The sequence below is a fragment of the Manihot esculenta genome, chromosome 11 (genome assembly GCF_001659605.2).
Source record: "Manihot esculenta cultivar AM560-2 chromosome 11, M.esculenta_v8, whole genome shotgun sequence".
NCBI lineage: Eukaryota > Viridiplantae > Streptophyta > Magnoliopsida > Malpighiales > Euphorbiaceae > Manihot > Manihot esculenta.
In genome coordinates, this window is record NC_035171.2 from 28,107,893 (window position 1) to 28,135,800 (window position 27,908).

Consider the following 27,908-nt stretch of genomic DNA (forward strand, 5'->3'; position numbering starts at 1 on the left):
TTCTCATATTTATTCTCTTAATATATAAATGTTTATAATTATAAGAAGATTTAATTGCAAAAAAATCTCATATTTTATATTTTTTTTTATAATTCTATCATGTATTTTAAAAATAATTAATTTAAATTTATATTTCTAAATTTTTAAAAATTATATCTAACTGTTAAAATTTTTGTTAACCTATTAACAGAAGTGCCACATTAGTATCATGTCATTACCACATCAATACAATATCACAATAAAATGCAAAATGAGTATAAAAGAAATCATGTATTTTATAATTTTTTTCCATACTTTAATTAAACTTGACTGAAAAATTAATTTTGAGATTTTTAACATCAATATATAATTTAGGTGAAAATTTGACATTTTTATTTATAAAATTATCAATTAAATTTTTATTAATTTTAATAATTATTTTATAAATATAAATTCCACGTACGTAAATATAAATATCTCATATTATATTATAATAATATATGGCAAGCTAGTACTGCTATTTTTTTCTATAGCGAGTGCGGATAAGAAATTAAAATAGAAAAATTTTTTAAAATGCCGAACTAGGATAAAAATTAATAAAGTGATAATGTTAGAATGACTTGACATAATTGTCTTAAAAACATATGCTGCATCTCTATTTATGGATTAATATTTTTTAAACAGCTCAGTATAATTGGTAAAAATTTTAAAAATATAGAATTAAATTGACTATGTTTAAGTATTTTGTATTATATAAATAATTCACTATATATCATTTATTTTTATTTTATTCACTTCATTTTAATGTAAAAAATTAATAATATATACTATTTCACATTATTTTAATTATATTCAAATACTACTTGATATAGTTGATCTTTTTTATTTTATACATATATACTTTGTTTTTGTTTTATTTATATTAGTAAATAATAAATCCAATTTTAGATTATTACTAATTATATTTAGTATAAAATTTTGCAGTATAATTTTTGAGATATAACAAATCACAGGCATTTTTATAAAGATACTTAAATTAAAATTCAAATAATTTTATAATACAAAATCATCCAAGTTTAATCAGTTAAATTTATATTATTCATATTTGTAAAACTTAAGCATTGTTATGTAATCAATGATTTCTTTATTGATATATATATATAGCCTTAGATTTCTATAATAAAACTTTTAAAAACCACTTGTATATAATTTTTTACATCCCTCCACAAGATAAGGACAGGTTGAGAGAGGGAACTCATCTTGGCAAGTAGAGAGTAAAAATGGAGAGCAGTGAGAACTTTAGTGAAGATATCGACGATCTGATATTTTGGGGGGACATGCAATGGCAAAATAAACCCTTATTTGACTTGTTCATGGACTATATGACAATCGACGTCTAAATATTTTGTTCATTCATGAAAGACATGATTGGTGGCGATGTGATGAGCGGCTCGGTTGTCGCAGAAGCAAGGCAGGTAAGGAAAAAGAAATCTTGAATTCCTTGAGAATATAAGTGATGTATTGGAGTTCGCATACGATTGAGGCCATGTCAGGTGAATTTTGAGCAGAGATGGGTTGAGTAGGTAGTATTGAATCTGAGAATGATTATGTAATGGAAAGCGGTAGAGATGGTGAAACATCTTATAATGTCTTTGATCAAGCATAAATTAGCCGCATTTTTATTATCCTTTTTATTACTTATTTACACATTTTTTAGTTTAATTTATGGTTTTTATCTTTTTTTTACAGAAAAGGAAGAAATTGGAAAATTAGAGAAAAAGTGCAGAAAATTGACAGAAAAGTGATTGGGTCAGTGATTTGCCCAAAACACTCAAATCACCGGGCAAATCACTTTGACAGCAGAAACCTGGAGGCAACAGGCAGAAGTGATATGGGCAGTGATTTGCCCAAGACACTCGAAGACACTGGCCAAATCACTCGCAGAAGACAGAGAGCAGAAAACTGGACTGACTCACAGAAAAGTGATTGGGTCAGTGATTTGCCCAATCACTTGAAGAAACTGGTCAAATCACCGAGCAAATCACTTTGACAGCAGAAACTGACAGCAGAGCGGGAAATTGGGCAGAAAACAGAAATTCGAATTTTCAGATGTCCAAATCCAACCCAATCACTACCAACATAAAACCAAGAGCCACGAAAGAGCTTCTCATCCAAGGAATTCTAATTGCAATTAAATTCAACATCAAAAGAAGAGTCAAACACCAAATCAAAAAGGGATTTCAAAACCCTAGATAGATAGAATTCTTCAGCTATAAAAGGAGAGCCTCCAAACCAGCAAAGACATCTTCTGATCAGGAACTCAACTCGTCAGAAACTCTCCAGAAATTCTGCAGCTTCTTCCCTTTTCTTTTCTTTTTCATCTTTTGTGTATTTTAGTCACCATGAGTGGCTAAATTCATTCCTTTCTAGTTGAAGTTGGAAAATTCAGATTTGTGATGAATTGGGAGATTTAAATTTCCATTGTTAAACTTCTATTTATTTTCAATATTTATGCAATTTGATCTTTCTATAATTGTTGCTTTGCCTTTAGAATCAATTTAGGCCTATTGCTTTTAATTGCTTGAGTAACAATTGTTTGAATAATTTAAGTCCGTAATTGCTTATATTATTTGAACACAAATTTAATCAAGTTGCATGATCTAAACTTGACCACGCGGTTGGCAAGGTTAGAATTAGGTTTCTCTAAGTCTTAATGCAGTTAACAGTTGTTCGATGCCAAAGGCCCCAAGGACGTTCCTTGGCAACTTGTTAACTAGTGTTTGATTAGCGAACGTTTCCTAATCAAACTAGAACTAAGGAGGAATTTGGATTGTGAGAAGCGTCTTCCACATCCTAAACTAATTTATTGAGATAAATAGGAGTATTAAAGAATCAATGATCAATTCTAAACAATCTGAAATAGATCCATACTTCAACTAGAAGCTTTTCTCTTATTGATTTACTCATCTTTAAATTATTACTTTCTTTTGTTATTTAGTGTTAATCCATCAACTCAAAACCCCCCTCTTTTAATTACTTGTTATTTACTTGACCTAGTCATTATTAGGAAAATCATTGGTGTCAATTCCCTGTGGTTCGACCCTATTGCCACTATCTACAAGTTTATTGTTGATTGTTTAATAGGTTTATTTTTTACGGCTTCGACAACCGCTTATCAAAAATTGGCGTCGTTGCCGGGGAATTGATTTAAACTAACGTATTTTCCTTTTATGATCAGGGCTGATCGTAAAGAAGTTCTTCTTTACGATCCAGAAATTGAACACACTGCCAAGACCTTACAAGCATGGCTACGGTAAGTATGTCTTTTTTCTCTTCTCAAATTTCTGAACTAACCTCTATTGTGAGAAATTATGGTCAAGCTCGACAAGTTCAACAACTTCAACAAGCACATGCATTTGAAGGATTCTATGGACAGCCAAGACATAATCCCTACCTTGACACATACAATTCAGGTTGGGGAGACAATATGAGCTATGGCTATACAAGGACAGACCACTACCATGACTACCAAAGAGATCTGCAATACAATCCATGTTGGGGGGACAATCCGAATTATGGCTATGCAATGGCTGACTACTACCAAAACTATCAAGCCCAAGCAACACCTCAAAACTCCAATATGGAACTTGAAGAGATGGTAAGGAAATTGGAAATTTCTGGGAAAATTCTCCAACAGCAAGTGGATCAAGCGGTCAATTCAATGAACGCGCACATATTAAGAAGAGAGGAAGAGCTTCAAGATCTATGGGACGATGACGAAGAAACAGACCAAGCTGCTGAGTCTGCTGCACAAATCACCACTACACTTGAAGCTGAACCAAATACCCGATTCCAGGTTACTGCAAAATTTTCTGCACCAGCAAATTCACCCAATGCCACACCTGCCACTGCTGAAATTGCACCGGCAATTGCTGAACCTGCTGTCCAAAAATCAGCAAGTGCTGAATCTGCCACCATTGCATCCCTTGTTGCTGTCCAAACACCAGCAACCTCAAAAATTGACACAACTGAACCAGAAGATGTTGCACTTACTGAACCAACAACATACACCACTGAATCAGCCACTATTGCATCCCCTGCTGTTGTCCAAAATCTTGAGCAACAAGTGAGCCAAATGGCCACTTCAATGAGCAAATTTGAGTCTCAAGGGAAGCTACCCTCCCAAACTGAGATAAATCCAAGACAAAATGATAGTGCCATCACATTAAGGAGTGGAAAAGAGCTACAAGACAGTAAGGCTAAAAAATTGCAAAAACAGGCCATGGAAGAAATTCTGCCAGAAAGTGATCAGGGCAGTGATTTGCCCAATTCACTAGTAGAAACTGACCCGATCGCTAGGCAAACTGAGCTGTCCAGCAGTGATTTTCCCAAATCACCAGAGAAGGCAGAGAGTGATCTGCCCAAATCAACAGACCAGACAGAATCCAGTCAAAGGCAGAAACAACAACTTATGGAGAAATTCAAGGTACCTCCTCCCTTCCCAAAGAGATTTGCAAGATCCCAAAAGGAGAAAGAGGAAAAAGAGATATTGGAGACACTTCGCAAAGTGGAAATCAACATACCCCTACTTGATGCTATCAAACAAATACCAAGGTATGCTAAATTTCTCAAAGAGCTATGCACCAATAGGAGGAAACTTGCTGAACATAAAAAGGTAAGTGTGGGAGAGTGTGTCTCAGCTGTCATTCAAAGGAAACTTCCCACCAAATGCAAGGATAGAGGAATGTTTGCCATTTCATGCAAAATAGGCAATGTGGGAATAAAGAAGACCATGTGTGACCTTGGAGCTTCAATAAATGTCATGCCCCTTTCTATTTTTAACTTGTTAAATGCAGGTACACTCAAGGGCACCAGCATTGTAATCCAATTGGCTGACCGTTCCATTGTCTACCCCAAAGGAGTGCTAGAAGATGTGTTGGTGCAAGTGGACCAATTAGTCTTTCCAGCAGATTTTTATGTTATTGACATGGAGGAAGACAAGAGCAACACCACCTCTGATATCCTACTTGGAAGACCATTCTTAAGTACAACAAGAACTAAAATTGATGTGCATGATGGCACATTGACCATGGAGTTTAAAGGGGAAGTTATCAAATTTAATGTTTATGATGCCATGAAATTCCCCAATGATGTTTCTCCTATTTATGGCCTTGATGTTATTGATGATTTAAGTCAAGAATTTTTTGATTTTGATCAAGAAAATTTACTTTATGATGGTCTTTGCAGGAAAGGGGAAGTGGACAGCAACATCACTGAAGCAGAAAAAACAGCAGACTGCTGTAACTTGCTGGATGTGGGTGATTTGCCCAGTGATTTGCCCACATCACCAGACAATCTGCTCAAATCACAGACCAAATCACTGGAGTAGACAGACTTGACAGAGAGTGATTTGCCCAGATCACCAGATAATCTGCCCAAATCACAGCCCAAATCAAACAGCAAGCAGACAGAAAACCAGCAGACAGAGAAAGCACCAGATCTGAAACCCTTGCCTAGCCACCTCAAATATGCCTACTTGGGAGCTGGAAATACACTTCCAGTAATAATTTCTAACCAGCTAAGCCAAGAAGAAGAGGAAAATCTCCTTGATGTGTTGAGGAAGCATAAAGAAGCAATTGGGTGGACCTTGGAGGACATAAAAGGCACCTCAAGACCATTCGGTGGAGGCTCATCTCACCAGAATCAAAGACAGAATGCAAAGGATGGAGCACCTATTGGACCTGCTGGTGGACCATTTTCTGCCCCAGCACCGTGACAGATAGCGATTTGCCCAGTGATTTGCCCAGTGCTTGCCCAAATCACTGGCCAAATCACCCACAGGCCAAGAAGTCCCTTTCCCTTTCTTTCCTTAATTTTTTTTATATATGCTTACACATTGAGGACAATGTTTGTCATAGGTGTGGGGGTATTACTAGGTTATTTTTTGCATTGATTTACATTGATTCCATCATCTTTTGCTTTCTACTTGTGTCTTTTTGTTTCTTTTTGCATCTTTTTGCCCCATGACATACACCACACATTTTTTTTCTTGGCACACATTTTTTCTTGCACACACACACAGAATTTTGTCTTAGCTTTTGCTCTACTCAACATAGATAACAAGGTTAAAAGAGTTTCCTTATCTCATGACCCCATTGATTTGCCACCCCTTTAAGCTTAAATTGAATCATTCACAGTATGTTACCTTCACTTAGGGAGTTGTTCTCTTGAATTGAATCCTCAAATTTGCTAAGGTCAAGGGAAATAAAAATACAAATACATGCAAACACAAAGTTAGTGTAACTCCCTATGAGCTGATTTGCCCAAACTATCATAAAAAACCAGCATAAAGCACAAATCATAAACTTGTTCCAATGGTTTAAGACTATGAACTGAGCCTAATAGCCACTTGGAGAAGTGACTGACTGAGTAACCGGGGGTGTATCACCCATGTACACAATCGCGTAAAAAGGTCAGTGACTTTTCCAAGCAAATAAGTTTCGATGGTCTAGACTATGAACAGAGCTAGTAGCCACTTGAACAAGTGACTAACTGAGTAACCGGGGGTGTATTACCCATGTACACAATCGCATAAAAAGGTTAGTGACTTTTTCAGGCAAGGATAAGAATAAGTGCTGCTGAAAATAAAAATAAAAATAAAAAGGAAGAAAGAAGAAAAGGGGCAAGTCACTCATAGGGGCTGCACTAAACCTAACATAAAAGAATAAGCATGATTGAGTCAAAAACCTTTCTCTTGACCATGGTAGGTGAAAGGAAACAACGAAAGGAGAGGACGACCTTGGTGCATGTACTCTATACTGTCATACTTCAGCTTAGGAGTCTAGGGGGGGGCTGATTAAGTGGTACTTAGGCTCAAAGGAAAAAGGAACTTGATTAACTAAGTTATTTGTTGCTTGAGGACAAGCAAAAAGCTAGGTGTGGGGGTATTTGATCAAGCATAAATTAGCCGCATTTTTATTATCCTTTTTATTGCTTATTTACACATTTTTTAGTTTAATTTATGGTTTTTATCTTGTTTTTACAGAAAATGAAGAAATTGGAAAATTGGAGAAAAAGTGCAGAAAATTGACAGAAAAGTGATTGGGTCAGTGATTTGCCCAAAACACTCAAATCACCGGGCAAATCACTTTGACAGCAGAAACCTGGAGGCAACAGGCAGAAGTGATATGGGCAGTGATTTGCCCAAGACACTCGAAGACACTGGCCAAATCACTCGTAGAAGACAGAGAGCAGAAAACTGGACTGACTCACAGAAAAGTGATTGGGTCAGTGATTTGCCCAATCACTTGAAGAAACTGGTCAAATCACCGGGCAAATCACTTTGACAGCAGAAACTGACAGCAGAGCGGGAAATTGGGCAGAAAACAGAAATTCGAATTTTCAGATGTCCAGATCCAACCCAATCACTACCAACATAAAACCAAGAGCCACGAAAGAGCTTCTCATCCAAGGAATTCCAATTGCAATTAAATTCAACATCAAAAGAAGAGTCAAACACCAAATCAAAAAGGGATTTCAAAACCCTAGATAGATAGAATTCTTCAGCTATAAAAGGAGAGCCTCCAAACCAGCAAAGGCATCTTCTGATCAGGAACTCAACTCGTCAGAAACTCTCCAGAAATTCTGCAGCTTCTTCCCTTTTCTTTTCTTTTTCATCTTTTGTGTATTTTAGTCACCATGAGTGGCTAAATTCATTCCTTTCTAGTTGAAGTTGGAAAATTCAGATTTGTGATGAATCGGGAGATTTAAATTTCCATTGTTAAACTTCTATTTATTTTTAATATTTATGCAATTTGATCTTTCTATAATTGTTGCTTTGCCTTTAGAATCAATTTAGGCCTATTGCTTTTAATTGCTTGAGTAACAATTGTTTGAATAATTTAAGTCCGTAATTGCTTATATTATTTGAACACAAATTTAATCAAGTTGCATGATCTAAACTTGACCACGCGGTTGGCAAGGTTAGAATTAGGTTTCTCTAAGTCTTAATGCAGTTAACAGTTGTTCGATGCCAAAGGCCCCAAGGATGTTCCTTGGCAACTTGTTAACTAGTGTTTGATTAGCGAACGTTTCCTAATCAAACTAGAACTAAGGAGGAATTTGGATTGTGAGAAGCGTCTTCCACATCCTAAACTAATTTATTGAGATAAATAGGAGTATTAAAGAATCAATGATCAATTCTAAACAATCTGAAATAGATCCATACTTCAACTAGAAGCTTTTCTCTTATTGATTTACTCATCTTTAAATTATTGCTTTCTTTTGTTATTTAGTGTTAATCCATCAACTCAAAACCCCCCTCTTTTAATTGCTTGTTATTTACTTGACCTAGTCATTATTAGCAAAATCATTGGTGTCAATTCCCTGTGGTTCGACCCTATTTCCACTATCTACAAGTTTATTGTTGATTGTTTAATAGGTTTATTTTTGACAGCTTCGACAACCGCTTATCAATCTTTGAAAGGAAAAATTTCTTTCGCAAAATATTCCGTCTCTTGAAATAAAAATTTGATTGTTATACAAGTTAAACAGTTTATAGACTTTAAAACCTGGTGCATGGCTAATGAATATATTTTTAAAAGATCTTTGATCAAAATTATTTTTGTGTGGTTTTATATTTGTTGTATAGCATAAACACCCAAATACCTTTAAGAAATTATAATCAAGGATTTTCCCGTACAAAATTTCATGATGTGAGTGCCAATTTAGGATTGAGTTGGGATTTTAATTGATTATGTATGTGGCGACCAAAATTGATTCTTCCCATAATTTTTTAGGTAAATTTAAATGCATCATTAGAGCCCTAATTACTTGGAAAAGATATTTATATTTTCTCTCAACTATGCCATTTTATTGAGGTGTATATGGCATATTTTTTTGGTGAATGATACCTCTGTTTTGAAAAAATTCTTTGCAGTATTGATTTACAAATTCAGTTCCATTTTCTGTTTTAAAGTTTTAATAACTTCTGAAAATTGAGTTTGAATTAGTGTACAAAAGTTTTGTAAAACTTTGAAAACATCAGTTTTATTATGAATTAGAAAAGTCTAGATAGCTCTAGAAAAATCATCCATTAGGGTGAAAAAATACTCAGCACCAAACATGATAGGGATAGAGTAAGGGGCCCACAGATCAATGTAAACCAATTAAAAACACTCAATAATATTAATTTTGTTTTTAAAAGGTATCAATCTTTGTTGTTTAATTAAAGGGCAAATCTCATAGGGATACTGCTAGCTGTGAGTCTACATGAATATTAGAGTGTGAAATAATTTTTTTGTGGAAGGATATTCAAGTCTGGAATGCCATAAGTTTACTGAGGTAGATTCTGCAGCTAGGTAAGGCTTATTTCTTTTAGATGGTACTTCTATGGGTATTCTAGAATGAATAAGTTTTTCAACTGTTATAATCCTCCCTGTAAACTATCAGTAGCTATAGTCTTCCTGCTCACTTGGTTTGTACCAAATAATGAGAATGGCAATGGTAGAAAATAATAGAAAATTGTGTGAACTTAGTTTCCTCACATATAATAAATTAAACCTGAATGCATGTGTGCAAAGTACATCATGCAATACGAGATTAGGATTAAGAATGATGCTTTCTTTATGTGTCACATATTGGAATTTCCCACCAGTGAAGGTAATTATAGTTTCTTGCAATAACTTGGTAGGTTTAGTGAATAGACTAAGGTCATTACACATATGTATAGTAGCCCTGTATCAACAATCCAGGGTTTAAAATTAACGATAGAATTAGAATTATTAGAGGTTATTTTACCTGCATATTCTAAATATGGCACACAACCAGCTTTATTTGTATTTGCAATTTAGTTCTAATTCCTCATGCGCTTTAGTATCTCCTATTGGAGTTGAAGCATATTTGCCAATCCCATACTTAAGTCACTGTGATTCTCGTTTTCAATCTCTAAAAGATTTTAGGATCCAGTTGCAACATAAGTCTTGCCTTTCTTTTTTTGTTTTAACTCAGGAACCATTCAAGTTAATCATAAATTTTAAAACAATTTTCCTTTATATACGCAGCAATGTTACAATGAGTGCATACCCTATCATCTCTTCTATTAATTTTTCTTTTCTTTACAAGAAACTTTCCACTTACAGATTCATTAAAATTTTTTTATGTGAATCCTTTTTTTCTCGACTTTAAAAACCATTGCATAAGCCTTATTTATGCTTGGCAAATGATCCATAAGCAGTTAATATGCTCATAACTCTCACTCAATCCCATTAGGAACTGAATTAGCTTATCATCATTAGAATAACCAGAATAACCACAATTGCGAGATGGTAATGGCATTAAACAGGCCAATTCGTCCAATAGTTTTTTTAATTTTGTAAATTAAACCATGACGGATATGTTTGATTAGGTGAAACTACTTATCTCTTTTCTTGGTAAAGAAGTAGGCCATTTGCTTCACTGAATCTCTTCTTGATCTCCTCCCACAGCTTCTTTGCAGTGGTAGCATAGAGGAATGCTTCTACCAATTCTTTTGAGAGAGAGTGAAGGATCCGAAAGGCTACCATGTTGTCTGCTTTCAGCCATTTTTCATAGAAGGTTAAATTGGTATAGGTATTTAACATTTTCCATTTATAAAACCAAACTTATCCTTAGCTTTAAGAGCAATGATCATAGACCTAATCCATGTGAGATAGTTGTAGCTATCCAATAGCGCAATGACTAATACCATTCCTGAATTGTCTGAATTTTATAAATTTAAGAATTCTTCATTTGGTTTGGTTGTTTGGATAGTGATGGGGATGTTGCTTTTAGCTGAGGGATTATCATTTTATCTAGAGATTTCGGTTATGATTGATTGATGAGGAAGTCGGAAAGAAGAGTGAAGAATAGATATATATTACTGCTCTAATATCATGTAAAACTTAAGTATTAACAGAAGAATTCTTGTGTAATCAGTGATTTATATTTACGGTCTTAGATCATTCTAGAATAAGACTTTAAAAAGCACTGATATACTGCTAGAATAACAGAAAACAAAAAGAGATAAGCGTGAGAGGGAAAGAGAATTCATTTGAAACTGTATCGTTTTTCCTTTGTTGAAATGGTATATTTTTGTGAAATAATCTCACAATATTTCACTTTTGTAGTAGCCCTTATAGCTCAGTGGTAGAGCGTCAGTCTTGTAAACTGAAGGTCCGTAGTTCAATCCTGCGTGAGGGCATTTCTATAGTTATTATTGAATTTTATCAATTTAAATATATGATATATTATAATTTTTAAATATTATATTATTTATTTATTAGACATATAAACTCGAATGTGTAAAATAATTACTTTTTATTATATATTTCATCACATTTAAAACTCAATTAGTTACTCATAATAGAACCGTTATTATTATTGAATCCATATTCAATAAAATTTTATTAATTGAAATTTAAATATGACATATTATAATTTTTAAATATGACATATTATAATTTTTAAATATTATATTATTTATTTATTGATTAAACATATAAACTTGAGTGTGTATAATAATTACTTATTATTATATATTTCATCGCATTTAAAACTCAATTGATTATCCATAATAAAATAATTAAATTAAATTTTATCAATCGGTATTTAAAAAAAATACTTTAGTTGTAAGTCAAAATTATTAAGAGCCACTTAACTGGTACAAATGAATTTGTGAAAATGTTATATCATGATGATTATAAAAATTGAAAAAATAATGATTTTTAATCTCTTGCTTAATTTTAAATTAATAATTTATTTTATTATTTTTAAAAATATTTATAATATAATAATAAATGCATTTTTTTTTCTCAATTTAATTGTATGTGAAAAAAACTAAAAAGTGATGACTTTAAACACAAAGTAATATTAAAAAATTTAATTAAATTATGTATTTTTATTTAAAGGTCAAATAAAGTCATTTTAAATTTTTTAGCTAATTAAATCCTTATACTTTTAATAAAGATGAAATAAATTCTGATATAATATAATATTATTTTTTAATAACATAATTTTATCTTTAATCATTTGAAATATCAAAAATTTAATATTTTAATTAATATAAAAATTAAAAAAATATATAGAAATGGTATATAATTTTTAAAATTATAAAAATAAAATGTTATTATATTAAAAAATATTTTTATTATTAAAAATAATATTATAGTGAATATGCTGGTAATAATTTTTAAGATTATAGTGATAAATATTTGGATTCAATGTCAATTGTTCATGTCAACAATAATTTAAATAATATGTATTTAATAATTTTTAAGAACGGACATAAATTTAGCAAATTAAATCTGTATAGTTTTTATTATTTAACATTACAATAAAAATATAAAAGTTTATAATAATATTTTTAATTTTAATAATATAATTAATGAATTTACAGATACTCGAATTTTAATAATTTTATATTTTTATAACTAGATTAGCACATTAATTTAAAATTTAATGTGATTGTAAAAATAAAATTTTTATAATTATAATTTAATTTAATATTTTAAAAAATAAATTACTTATAAATTATAATATAATATATTGTAATTAAATATATATTTTAAATTTGTATTAATACTATTATAAATAAAGTAAAAAAATTAAAATTGAAAATGTAATACATATTCAGTCAATTTAGGTATTAATTTTTTGAAATAATTTATTTTTTTATCATTAAAATATTTTTAGTTGATTAAACTTCTTAAATATTCCGAAAAAATATTTTTTGTAAAATAAACAAATTTTAAATCACCATTCTGGGTTCAAGTTTCAGACAAGGCCATGGGCTCCTTTGTTCAAGGTTATTCCTCGGTCCAACCAGAAGTAAGAAGTGTCCGACCCCCTATCCTTGCTGATTCTTATACCCATACAGAACTTCCTAAGCCAGAACTAGTAGTTCAGGCTCATACTAGAGGTAATAAATCTTATCTGGACTAGAGTGTGTCTCCAGCAAAATGACAACAGTTACTTATTGCTTCACCCGATAGGTCTCAAATTGTAACTGGAGAATCAGTTCCTTTCTAAACAGATTCCACCTCAAACAACTGGAACAAGAAGTTAATTTTTCAAGAAGGTCTTTCACAAATTCAAATTTCTTGCCATTTTCTTGGCCCTGAAGAGTTAATGTCGATGGAAGAACTGATTAAAATGGCCAGTATAATGGGTGATATGAAGAATACTGAGTACCTAACGGAGGAGATACAACGGTTTGAACCGATGATGGAAGATAAAATTAGTAAGGTGGATTACATAACAAACAGGAAATGAAAGTGACATGCCCATGATTAAGGAGCTCCTTCAGTTGGCATTGAAATTCCAGGTGCTGCCTTAACAGGTACATGTGAAAAAAGTTCTGGAGTTGCACAACTCAATCAACATAAATGGAATGTTTCTGAAGCTAATGAAGGATCAAACACTGTCAAAAAATTATGTCTAGATAAATTTAATTCTTCGGAGGCGGAGGAGGCAAGCCGAGAATGGTTCCATAATGGTCTTTTTTATGTTATACATATATGTTTTGTTTTTGTTTTATTTATATTAATAAATAATAAAGTCAATTTTAAATTATTGCTAATTATATTTAGTATAAAATTTTGCAGTATAATTTTTGTGATATAACAAATCACAAGCATTTTTATAAAAGATACTTAAATTAAATTTTAAATAATTTTATAATACAAAATCATCTAATTAAATAATCGAATTTAGCTTTCCTTCTTGTACATTTATAGTAGCCTTTATAGCTCAGTGGTAGAGCGTCAGTCTTGTAAACTGAAGGTCCGTAGTTCAATCCTGCGTGAAGGCATTTCTATTTGTTTATTTTTTACTTATTTTTCTATTTATATTCAAATATAACTCATGAAGAATTTTTAAATACTATATTATTTATTGATTGGCATTACTATTTGTTTTTTTTTTTACTTATTTTTCTATTTATATTCAAATATAACTTATGAACAATTTTTAAATACTATATTATTTACTTATTGATCCGCATTTCTATTTATTTATTTTTCTATTTATATGCAAATATAACTTATAAATAATTTTTAAATATTATATTATTTATTTATTAATCGGCATGTGTGTATAATAATTACTGGTTATTATATATTTTATTATATTTAAAACTCAATTGATTATTCATGATAAAACAATTATTATTATTTAATCTATTAATAAAGTTTAAATATATGACGTATCATAATTTTTAAATATCATATTATTTATTGATTGATTTGCATATAAATTGGGGTGTGTATAATAATTACTTGTTAGTATATATTTTATTATATTTAAAACTCAATTGATTATTCATAATATAACAGTTATTATTATTGAATCTATTAATAAAGTTTAAATATATGACATATCATAATTTTTAAATATTATATTATTTATTTGTGTATAATAACTTCTTCATATTCATATTTCATCACATTTAAAACTCAATTGATTATTGATGTCACCGAAAATGAGATGAATATGATTTGATAATTTACAAAAAGAGATGAGGTAATTATCCAAAGTAAGAAGTTTATGGGCCGTAAATGAGTTTTTGCCTTCAAAGTTAATCCAGATAGTTCTGTGGCGAGACTTAAGACCCGTCTTGTTACTAAAGGATATGCATAAACCTATGGAGTATATTATTTTGATATTTTTTCTCCTATGGCCAAAATAATATCGATTTGCTTGTTCATTTCCTTTGTTACTTCTCAGGGTTGGCCTTTACACTAGTTGGATATCAAAAATGGCTTTTTGCATGGTGACCTCCAAGAAAAAGCATATATGGAGCAACTACCTGGGTTTGTTGCTCAAGAGGAGTATAAGAAAGTCATTTGAAGAAATATTTGTATAGTTTGAAACAGAGCCATTATACTTAGTTTGGTAAGATAAGTGATGTTATTCAAGAATTTGAATTAAAAAAGAGTAAGTGTGACCACCCAACCTTCTATAAATATTCGAATATTGGTATTATTCTCCTTGTTGTGTATGTTGATGACATTGTCATTACAATGAATGATTATGCAGTGATCTTTTCTCTTAAATCCTTCTTGCATGCGAGTTTTCATACCAAAGACTTGGGTCAGTTTAAGTATTTCTTAGGAGCAAAAGTTTTGAGGAGTAAAAAGTGAATTTTCTTATCTCAAATTAAGTATGTCCTTGACTTAATTGCAGAAACTAAAAAGTTGAGAGTTAAATCCTGTAGCACACTAATGATTCCTAATGTATGTTTCACGAATGATGATGGAGACTCCTATGATGATTCAAAGAGGTACAAAAGGTTGGTTAGAAAGCTGAACTACTTTATGTTGATGACTCGACTAGATATTGCTTTTGTAGTAAGTGTTGTAAGCAATTCGTGTCTGCACCTACAGTGAAACATTGGGTTGCTCTAGAATAAATTCTATATTATCTAGAAGGGAGCCTTAGACTCGGTATACTCTACGGTGATCATGGACATACTATAATTGAGTGCATTTCAAATGTTGATTGGACAGGATCTAAAAGTAATAAAAAATTCACTACATGCTACTATGTATTTGTTGGAGGAAACCTAGTGTTTTAGAAAAGTAAGAAAAATAATATAGTATCTAGATCTAGTGTCAAATCAGAATATAGGGCTATGACTCAATTCATTTGTGAGATTCTATAAATAAATCATCTGTTGAAAGAAGTTAGTGTAGATATTGCATCATCTGCAAAACTTTAGTGTGACAATCATGCTACTCTTCACATTGTCTCTTATTTAGTATACCACTAACGGACTAAGTATATTGAAGTTGATTCCTATTTTATCCGTGAGAAGATTCATGAAAATTTAATTTCCTCCAGTTATATGAAGATAAGAGAGCAACTGGATGATTTACTCATCATGACTTTAAATGGGTCTAGAATAGAATATTTTTATAACAAGCTGGGCATGATAAACATCTATGCTCCAGCTTGAAGGGGAGTGTTATAATGTAAACATAATATGTACATAATTAGAATATATAGCAAAATCATAGAGCTAATTGATATTAAATGAGAGATAAAATATTTTTACGAGAATAATTTGTTACCTTAACAAGACCTTATAATCTGTATATAAACACCCTAATTCAATAGAGAAAACAACAACTATTTCCTATAAATTTAGTTTGTTACGTAATACAACAACTTTTAATGGCTCAGATAATCAAGGATGGATCACTGTTAACACGTAAGGTACGAGTTCAGAATTCATATCTTGACAATACCTCTAATGAATATGTTGGGTATAAATTACCTTTTAGGTACAATCATAGAAAACTACCAAATTGATACTCTCCAGATCATGAAGAAAAAGGCACAAATTATTTTATTGCTAACCATGTTGGTACTCAACATCTATCACTAGGGGAGCAGTTTTTGGGTTAAATAAAAAAACTAAATCGAACTAATTTAGTTTGATCGGTTTGATTTTTTACTTAATGGTTGGGTTTAATTTTCTACTTTTATAATTTTAATTTTCGATCCGATTTCAGTTTTTCATTGAAAAATGGAAAAAATCAAATCGAACCGACCATTAAAACTATGTAGTTTTGAGCCCCTATATATACTACCTTATCATACTCTACCCCTAAATTTCTTTCAATTAGACTACTCATTTTCTCTGCCGCTCATAACCATTTGCCTCATCATTCTTCTTTTTCTTCTCATTTTTTCTCCTTCTCTTAGAATAGAATATCATCATCATCATCTTCTTCTTCTTCTTCTTCTTCTTCATGATGCTGACAAGATGTAGACACTTGCATGTGAAAAAATTTTGTTGAGCATCAAAGAGAGACTATCTCGCAATGGTCGTGTCTCACAATGCCGACAAGCCACTCCATCTACATGTGAAGGAAAAGCATCGCGCCATCAAAGGCACTCTTTGTATTTTTTTTTTTCAGTTTACTGATTTCTTTTTGCCAATTTGTACTGAATGTAGTACTGTTGTTAATTAAATCTATTGCCATCAATTTATCCTTATAGATTTTGGTATTGTTAATTAGAGATAATTCCTTGTAGATCTATTTGGGTATCAATAATTTGGGATAGTTTCGTTTTTGTAAATCTATTTGGGATAATTTCTTCTTCTTTAGAAACATATTTGACTATATTGAGTATTTGAGATAATTTCATTTTTAAAGATGCTTGGATTGCATTGATTTAATTTGTGTTTAGTATTTGATTAAATTTAGGATAATTGATTTGTTAAACTGTAAAAATGATTCTCATATCATGGTGCTTGGATTTGGATTGGAATGAGGCAGGGGATCAGCAACATAGATTTTTAGGCTATTTTTCTCGAACAACAACCGAAATAGAATTAAACCAAAGCAATTCGATTTGATTTGATTATTCTCTTATTTCAGTTTGATCTTCATTAGCATTTTTTTATTAAATCAGTTTTTCGATTTTTCATTTTCGGTTACTGATCGAATGCATACCCCTATCTATCACAACCTCTTAAAACCTTTATGCACAAACTATTAATGGAGCAAACTCCAAAAACAGTACAGGAGGTGTTGAATGATCCAAAATGGATCCAAGCACAATAAATGAAGAAATGACAGCTCTAGAAAACATGAACACATGGAAGCTAGTGTCCCTACAGGAAGGAAAGAAAGTTATGGGGGTGTAAATGGGTCTTCTCCACCAAATACCAAGCAGATGGAATAGTAGGTTATTATAAAGCGAGACTAGTAGCAAAAGGATACACACAATTGTATGGTATTGACTTCACAGAGACCTTCTCTCCAATAGCAAAATTAAACACAGTTAGGGTGTTAATATTGCTTGCAGCCTATCTAGATTGGCCTTTACACCAGTTTGATGTGAAAAACGCCTTCCTTCATGGTGCTCTTAAAGAAGAAGTCTACTTGGACATCCCACTAGGATTCATTACCTCACAAGCTGGAACTGTATGTAAGCTTCAAAAGGCTCTCTATTTCTTAAACAATCACTAAGAGCCTGATTCGGGCAGTTCAGCTTAGCCATGAAAAGATATGGTTTCAAACAATGTAATACCGACCACACATTTTTCCTAAAGCATCGAAGGGACTAGGTAACAACTTTAAAAATTTATGTTGATGATATGATAATCACAGGAAATGACGAAGAAGAAATCATGAACTTGCAAGAGTACTTGGCAATAGAATTTGAAATGAAGAACCTTGGAGGACTCAAATATTTTTTCGGTATAAAAGTAAGCCAATCCAACCGTGTAATATTTCTCCCTCAATAGAAATATGTCCTTAACTTGTTAGCCGAGACAAGAATGCTTAAGTGTAAACCTGCGTACACCCCTATAATTCAAAACCATGGACTAAAGGAACATCCCAATCAAACTCCTGCAAATAGAGAATATCAAAGGCTCGTAGGGAAACTAATTTAATTGTCCCATACAAGACCAAACATCGGATATACAATAAACCTAGTCAATCAATTTATGCACAACCCAAGTGAAGATTACATGAATGCGGTAGTCCAAATCTTGCATTATTTAAAGGCATCTCCTATAAAAGGACTCATGTTCAGAAAACACAATCACTTAAATGTATCTTGTTATATATATGTTAATTGGCCCGGGAGTATTATTAAAAGAAGATCCACATCATGATACTTTACTCTCATTAGAGGCAATTTAGTCACCTAGAAGAGTAAGAAATAAAAAGGTTCTCTTTATCTAGTGTAGAGGCATAATTCAGAGGTATGGCAAAAGGAGTATATGAATTACTATGGATAAAAGGATTATTGATAGAAATTGGTTATTCACCTAACTCAGCAATGAATATGTTTTGTGATAACAAATATGTCATGGGAATCGCTCAAAATCCTATTCAACATGTTCAAACAAAGCACGTGGAAGTGGATCAACATTTTATCAAAGAAAAGCTTGAAGTCGGACTAATATGCTTCTTTCGTAAGATCATAAGTACATTTAGCAGATATTCTCACAAAGCAGTCCCAAACAATTGTTTCCATAGTTCTCTTGGCAAATTGGGCATTTGAGATATTTATGCACCAATTTAAGGGGAGTCTTGATTGGAGCTATATGGAATTATGTGTATTTTTTTCATAAAACACCAATATCTCTTCATTCCTACCAAGACTTCTCATAGCCGTTGAAATTATTTATTCCTTCCCAAAATAGCTTTCTGCTATTACTATAAATTAAGAACTTTGTAATCATTCTACATACTGAAAAATCTGTTGTAATAACATTCTTTTTATCCGTTGAAATTCTCTTAATGAATATAAAAGGTTCATCATCCACTGAAACTTAAATACACTTATATAATAGGTTCATCATTCTCTGAAACTCAATACACAAAGAAAGCGGCAATAAAAACAGAGCCATATAATAGGTAGAAATAATCCGCACTACAGATTTAATTAAAATTTCATTACTTATAGGCAACAACTTCTCCTTCCAATTCTACAACTGCTTCCATAACTTATCTTTAAGAAAATAAAATTCTGTCTTTTGCTTCTACCAGATGGGAGCCCGCATAATTAATTGGAAATATTTTAACTGATCTCTCTATATTATTATCTCTAATCGATTCAGTTTGATTTTTTTTAATTTTTTTCTGATTAAAATCGAACTAAATCAAAATAATCAAAATTTTTAAAATTAAAAATCGAACTGAATTAAAATAAATAAAAAAATAAATCAAATTTTTAAATTAATTCAATTCGATCGATTTTTTTGGTTTGAACCGAATACTGCTAACCCTTACTTTTATGCATGATTTTAAAATTTTCAACTATGCTTATAGCATATTAAAATACAATAATAGTTAAATGTTAATTCTAAATATACTAAATGGGTCTCTCTTTCATCTATCTTTAACTCAGTTCTTAATCTAAAATGGTAACAATGAGAGACATCTTGCATATTCAAGGAGGCCAATACAACAAATAAATTAACTTTAAATTCTATTAAGCCATATGTAATGACGTGGAATGGACCCCACTGAAACTTAACAGGAAGATGCAGCTGCCTCTTTTGATCTTCAACTTTATATAAAAAAGCTAAAATCATTATAACAGAAAAATTGCTAAGTATATGAATGGATAGAAATTATATGATAAAAAAAATCATAAAAAGTTATTAAATTTGGTCTGATTCAATTTTTCTGTTATTAAATTTGGTCTGATTCAATTTTTCTGATTTATTTTTAAATCAACCAAACAAAACTGAAGAACCAAACTTTTTTAGAATAATGATAAAAAATAATTTGGAAAACCTAATTAATCTATACAATTCTGTTAAAATCTAATAATCTTCATTCCTATTTTAAAAATATAAAGACCATACCATTGTAATGATAATGTAAAGACTAAATTATAATTTTTGTATAAAAAAATATACAGAAAATGGTAATAAGAAAAATAAAATAATTCATAGGATAGCGAGTCATTACCTAAAAAATTTCTTCCATAAAATGCTTGCTGAAGCTTACAAAATTAAACACAAAGGACAAGAGAGATACCGGCATCACTAATAAGAAGTAACTCAGCAAATTACATCCTCCCATATTTTTTTTCCCCTTTTCTTTACATGCTCATCCTGCAAGAAACTAAAATAAAAACCCAACAACAACAATCAAAAAGCTCGAAATGTATTAGGATAATTCAGAAATTATGCTGCAAGAACAATCTTTCTCCAGGAGAAGCAGGCCCAATTTCTTCCTCCAAGCTCCTTAAACCATCCCCAGCATTTCCAATGTATCCCTGATTTTTTGCTTCTGAGTTTTTCCCATCAACATCTGCTTCTGATACTGAGGATTTTCTTCTCTGGGAAGATGTAACACTTGGAAATGTTATCCATGAGGGAGCTCGAAACTCAAACCTTTGATCTTCTGCTTCAACTGCATCAGTCTCTGATGCTGATCTATTTGAAGATCTTTGAGAAGATTTTTTGTGCAACCTACTGCTTCCAAGAACCACCTCAGTAGGTAAAATTGGCTGCTCATTACATGGGCTGCCCATCAGCTGTGCAAGTGCACGCTCCAATGCTGTTGTTACTTTGTCCATTGATGGCCTCTCTTTGCCTTTCATTCTAACGCACTTGCAAGCCACATTTGCAATCCTTTTCAATGCTTCAAGATCAGGTGGAGGCTTCAAAACTGGATCCAAAATCATTGATATGTCTCCTGATTTGATCAGAGGAACTGCCCATTCCACGATATTTCCTTCTTCGTATTGCATGTCTATAGCTTTCCTGCCGCTAAGGATTTCCAAAAGCAACACACCAAAGCTGTAAACATCGGATTTTGTAGTAAGGTAGTGAAGTCTATAGTATTCAGGATCAAGATAGCCAAGTGTTCCTGCAGGTAGCTCAGCTAATGGTGAGCTACTATCAGCTGGTCCCAACAAAGAGAGACCGAAATCAGCGACACGGGCATTGTGTTCTTCATCGATTAGAATGTTGGAAGATTTTATGTCTCGATGGATTACAGGTGGGCAAGCATATCCGTGTAGGTATTCGATTCCCCGAGCTGCTTGGACTGCAATGGTGACTCTTCGAACCCAATCTAGCTGTTCTTTTAGTGCCTTGTTCTTCCCATGAAGATGCTGGTGCAAGGAACCATGAGCCATGAACTCATAAACCAGAAGCCTTTCTCCGCCTTCTTCACAATAGCCAAGCAAATTGAGCAAATGGGCATGATTTAATCTTGATAATAGATCAAGCTCAGTGTGGAATTCTTTCGAGTTCTTCTGCTTATCAGATGACACTATTGCCTTTTTAACAGCAACTACTGTTCCATTCTTCAATACCCCTTTATAAACACATGAAAAACTCCCTTTCCCCACTAAGGATTCGTCTTTGAATCCATTGGTAGCCCTCTCAAGTTCCTCATAAGAGAACATCTGGGCCCTCCTTATCTTAAGCTCGTCCAAGTCAGGGCGGATCTTTCCATTGTCTTTAGGAAATGAAGCACCACCAACTTTGTTTTTCTTGGACTTTGATTCCGTTTCTGAGCACTGGCAATTCCTCAATCTGTAGCGAACATACAAAATAGCCGTCGCAGATACTACAATCACCAAGAATACAGCAAAGCCAATCTCCACTATGATGACTGGCAATTGCAATGACCAAAACCTATCGTCCTTCTTTCCTTTAGCAGCATCAGAATACAACGCAGAACAATTTGAAAAGCATTCAGCTGAATAACAACTTGAACAATTATAATCACATTGACGATCAGATTTCAAGGAACATTCAGTTTTCTTATACATTTCAGCAGGGCAACCATTACTGCAAGGCAAGCAGACGTGGGAATTGGGAGACTTGCAAGGTGCATTCTCATTGTTAAATTCATAAGAACCGGGTGAGCAAGGAGTAGTTTTGCAAAGTCCTGGTGAGACTGCCAAAGGCAGAGAGCTAGGAAACCCAAGACCCCAGCAAACAGGTACGAGAGATTTCTCAGCAAGAATTCCACAAGTGAAGTAATTTCCAGCAGCAATTTCGTAGACCTTAATGCCACTAGGAGCTGGAGTGCTTGGCTTTACAATAAAACCCCAACAAATCACTCCATGGTCATAGCTTTTGATCCCACAAGCATGGAACTTTCCTCCCACAATAGAAAGCATTGGATCACTTGGAGGCAAATCCACGTTTCCTTGACTTGAATATGCCACAGAGATCTCTTCCTCAAGGTCCAAGCTTCTTCCCCAGCAAAAGGATTTAGAATCCAGCTCTAAAATCCCACAAACATGATACCCACCAGCTGATATCCTTTGAAACCTCAACTGTTCAGGAATTAAGCTTATCACATGGCTACTAGTCTCATCACCCCAACAAAAAACACTCCTGTTCTGAGAAAACAACCCACAATTAAACTCAGAACCAGCCGAGATTGATTGAATCTGTCCATCAAACGCATAGTTCTTGGTCATGTTATAACCCCAACAATCAACAAGAGAATTGTTTCTGTGCCTGCCTGTTAATGGCTTCCTCAAGCCGCATAAATGGTAATCACCTGCACTGATTTCTATGTACTCAGCCTCTTTGACCATAGGCTGAGGAACACCCATTTGAATGTACCCGCTACTTCCCCAACAATATGGCTGGTTAGATCCCATAAGAAGCCCACAGACAAAGCCATCACCAGCAGTTAAGCCAATAAAAGGGAAACGGGCTGGAGTGCCATAGATTATAGCAGAATTAGAACCATAACAGGTCACAAGATGAGACCCATCTGACTTTAAGCCACAAAAAACGGGGCCATTCTCGCCATAAGAAATGGCGATGGTAGACATGGAGCCTAGGCCTGAAACCATCCACCATAAGTCCGATAGAACCACAAGTTGAACAAGAACTCCAGCATTCCCAAATGTGCAAAACTTAAAAACCCATGTTAGAAAATCTCTAACCAAATGTCTGGAAATTGCCATTGCACAAGCTCAACCTTAATATACAAAGATCATAGAATATACCAACTTTGTGGTTGGATAGTTATCCATCAAAATCTAAGCTAGACAAGGACTTCTTGATTGCGACTTGCTTGTTGATCAGGATATTTAAACCAAGATGAGAAATTCTTAGAAACCAGCTAAGAAAATACCAAAAACCATCAACTATGTACGCTAAAGAACCACTATACAAGCTCCTTCTTAGAAATGGTCAATAAGGTTAAAAAGCACAACTGTTCACTAAGAGAGCTTCATGAATATATGCTGCATTTGCAATAATGGAGAAGAAACCATATGAATAAATCAGTATATGAGAAAATTAATGTCGACACTACCAAACCAAACTCACCAAAAGTCCCCAACTTTGACAAGAAGAAGCTGTAAAAATAATAACCTCATGAACACAGCACCAATAAGTGATACCCAGTTGCTCGTCTTGCTTTAATCTAACACCCATGAGAAGCAAAGTTGAGTTTTTGCTTGTCTTCCTGCTTGAACAATCAAGATACGATCCAAGAGAGAGCTTGTGTATCTCGGAAACCACAAACAAGAAGCATTAGATCGCAGAAGAGGCCATAAAGCAAGCTTCCTAAAAGTTCATCACAGATGAAAAAGTCTCCATTTTTAGCAAAAGATTATTCTCATGGCTACCCTTTAGCATGATAATTACAAGATATAGATGAAAAAGGGTTGTGGAAGAAAATTGGAGGTGAGGTAGATTTGTTGAAGAAGGTAGTTGCAGAGAGTATTGTTGTTTCAAGCAAGAATGGAAGGGGGGGAGAGAGAGGGAAATAAATGTCCATAAAAATGGAGCTTCTGAAAATGGGCAGTGTAGGTGAAGACATTAAATGGGCAGTTAATGCAGTTCGATGCTTTCCTGCCTGGATTACTGCTCACACTTTTTCAATATATATATTTTTTAAAATGTTCATATGCATCCCTTTGCTCCTTTGGGCATTTTCTGCATTCATTTTATCTTTTTCTCCTGGAAAATTTATCTTTATCTTGTAATGCATGCATATCTATATTGCCGGCCTATAATAATAATGATTATATTATTTACAATAAATTATTATTATTATTATTATTATTATTATTATGGTGATGTAAGGCTAAATATACAATTTTATCTTTTGAGGATGTACAATTTAATTAATTTGTATTTTTTGCTTAAGTTATTTTTAAATTTTCAATTTTAATTCAATTTAATTTAAAAATTAAAATTTTCAAGTTAAATTTTCTTTATTTTTTGGTTTATTTCAAAAATTAAGATCAGTTTTTTTTAAGTAAAATTTCTTGATTTATTCTTAAAATTAAAAACTCGGTTGCATGTGAAATTTTTAATAAAATTTCAATTTGATAATTTCAATAAAATTCCAGTAAACCATATATAATTTCAATTTTTTAAAAAATAAATTTATTATTAATCAAATTGTATTTTACTATTTCAATCAAGAAAATTAATATAAAAAGATTAATTTAATTATTTTTTTTTTCAAATGAAAATTAGGGAGTAAAATCTGATATCTTTCAAATTTATTTAAATATACTTACCATCAGACTAAAATTATCAGACTAAAATTATGAGTACAATTAAATTAAATTTTTATAAAAATTTTAATGTGAAATTGGGTAAATACTCTTAAAATGCTTGCTTATAAATGATCTTATATTATTTATTATTAAGGCAGGTCATGTTGAAAACTAATTAATTCTTTGGTTAGCACAAAGGTATTTCATTTGCTAACAAAATGAAGTTTTTTAAAATACATAAAAATTATTATTTATATCAAATTAATTAATAATTAATCATTTTTTATATTTAATATTACATGGTTTTCTAAATATTATGTAGTAATAGTTTGATTTGAAATTTTAATTTCCAATGGTGGATTATAGACGTCCAAGAGTATTTTTTAATACTTTCTTTTTGAAATAATTATTTTTTTATACTCTTTTGGTCTAATTGATTTCTTTTGCTTATTTTATTTCTAAAACTTTATATACGTATTTAAGTTTAAATATATCAATGACTTTATTCAGTTTTATTTTATCAAAATATAACCAACACTCATATTAATTTTTTTAATTTTATTTTATTCTTGATAATTAAAAAAAATTTCACTTAAATTTTGATTTTAATGAGATTTAAAATGAAAATAAAGATTTTGTTTGCTATTCAAATTCGATTCATAGATAAAAGAAATTTAAATTTAACAACTCTATAGAATTTAAAATATTTAAATAGATGCAAATACGATCAAAATAATAATAATAAAAAATTTATTATTTAATTTTTAAATTTAAAAATCTTTTTATTTTTCAATTGGAAAAAAGCAGGTTATTTTAGGATTAGGATATCATATCTTCTTAATTCATTCCATCTCTCGGTTTCTTTAGCATTTTGAGCTCAATAATTTTCTTTTCTTCTTTATATTTTTCTGTAATTTATAATATTTTTTAATAGCTAAAATTTTTTTATCCATTGAAAGTTAATATAATTGAATTTTTTATGAGTCGTGAGATTTAATATGATTTTTTCTAATCTTAAATTGTTATTTTCATTTTTTTTTCTCTGTTTTCAAGGAACCAACCTTCATCATTGTGGCTCAACTAGATATTATTAACTAATTTAAGTAAATAGGTATTATTTAATTGAGTTAATATAAGTAGTAATTAATATATCTATTTATATTAAGAAATTAAATAATTTAGTTTAAATAATTTATTATAATTATTAATTAATTTTAATTTTTTTAATATAATTAATTAATTAAATTTATATGATTGTTTGAATTGGTAATTAATCAAAAATTAATTTAACATTTAATAGAAAGAATCTATTAAATTCACTTATTTAAACACTTAAACAAAAAATAAATAAATTATCTTTAAAATTAATGATGAATTACTTAGATTACAATTGTTTCATTTTATTATTTCATCATATTTATTATTTTTTCTCTCAAAATTTTTTTAATTAAAATTCTCAATTGGATTTTTTTTATAACATTTAAAATAAATAAATTTAAAATAATAAATATTCATTCATTCTATTTACAAAATTTTTAAATTAAAAAAATCATATTTGAATGATTATCAATATAAATTTTTTATTTTTTATTTTAAATCAAGTTTATTAAACCAAATCACACAATTAAATATAACCCTAGATTAGAATTAGAATTTTATAAGAATCTCATTTAATTTATTTTACTGAAAGAATTCAATTTTTCTTAAAAAAATCATTTAAAAAATAAAAATTATATATGATTGTTCAAAAATGTATTTATTTTTTTTTATAAAAAAATTATTAAAAACAAAGTCGTATACAATCCATTAATAAGAAGGTAAGGAAAGAGGAAAAAAAAAGAAGGAAAAACATAAACTCTCACATTATGGAAACTGGTAATAAATTAAAGAAATAATATTTTTTCATAAAACTATTAAATGCTGAATGCATTTTCTTTTTCATAAAATCATTACCTTTTTAATATTATTGTAATCTAATTTATTAAACGCATTCACAAATTTAGTCTAATAATAAATATATCTCACAATTTTTATCTTTTTGTTTTCTCCCTCTCTGTTCTTTCATTTTTCTTCTGAAAAAAAAATAAAAAATAAAATTATAAACAATTATAAAATTATAATAAATTATAATATTTAAAACTAAATAATAAATTTTTTTAAATAATAACCGAATAATAAATATAAGGATTTAAATATATAACGAATATAAAGTTGAGAGGTTAAATACTTAATTCTTTATAAGTTCCTAGTCTATAATAAATTTTGCCCAAACCTCATCTTTATACATTTTAAAAAGATATTATGGCCAAAAAAAAATTACAATTTTATATTTATTGTAATTATACTTTTAGTTTTTATCAATAAATTTGAAATAATAATTTATCTTGATTTTATTTTAATTAAATAAAATTATTTTTTATTGGCTTTTTTTAAAATCTATTTAATATGGTTATTGTGTAGCATTACTTTTAGAACTATTATTAAAAAAATAATTTTATTAAATATATTTGTTATAAAATATTAAAAATTAATTTATAATAACATTAACATGATTTTATTTTAAGAATATCAAAATAATGAAATATTTTTTTAAATTGTTTTTCTAAATTGTTCTTTTAATTTTTAAATATAATGTCAATCGAACACTTTTTTTTAAATTATGCTAATGCTTTTTAAAAAAAAAGTAATATAATTATGCTAATAATCAGTGTATGTTTTAAAAAAATTAGTAAGATACGGATTAAGTTAGAAGTCATAATAGATAATCGCCAAAAAATTATATCCTTTTAATTTTATTGTAATTTCACTCAATAATATTTTTTTTAATTAAATTTTACTTTTTTAAAAAATTAATAATTTTATTTTAAACTTTTAAATTATTATTAATTCTATTTTAAAATTTACTAATATGATAACCACATATTGTATGACATGACGATGAC

At 30.7% G+C, this 27,908-nt stretch overlaps 1 protein-coding gene and 2 non-coding genes across 3 annotated transcripts; 2 read left to right on the plus strand and 1 right to left on the minus strand.

Annotated features, from left to right (window-relative positions):
• The first annotated feature begins 11,125 nt into the window (after positions 1–11,125).
• On the plus strand, positions 11,126–11,197 carry TRNAT-UGU. Its single transcript has one exon. It is a non-coding gene; the product is annotated as a tRNA-Thr (tRNA).
• Positions 11,198–13,732: 2,535 nt separating this feature from the next.
• Positions 13,733–13,804, plus strand: TRNAT-UGU. Its single transcript has one exon. It is a non-coding gene; the product is annotated as a tRNA-Thr (tRNA).
• A 6,591-nt stretch (positions 13,805–20,395) lies between these two features.
• LOC110625819 (serine/threonine-protein kinase-like protein ACR4) lies at positions 20,396–24,275 on the minus strand. The gene has a single exon (XM_043962199.1). It carries the CDS (start codon positions 23,413–23,415, stop codon positions 20,650–20,652), a length of 2,766 nt encoding a protein of 921 aa, XP_043818134.1. The 5' UTR covers positions 23,416–24,275; the 3' UTR covers positions 20,396–20,649.
• Positions 24,276–27,908: the final 3,633 nt, after the last annotated feature.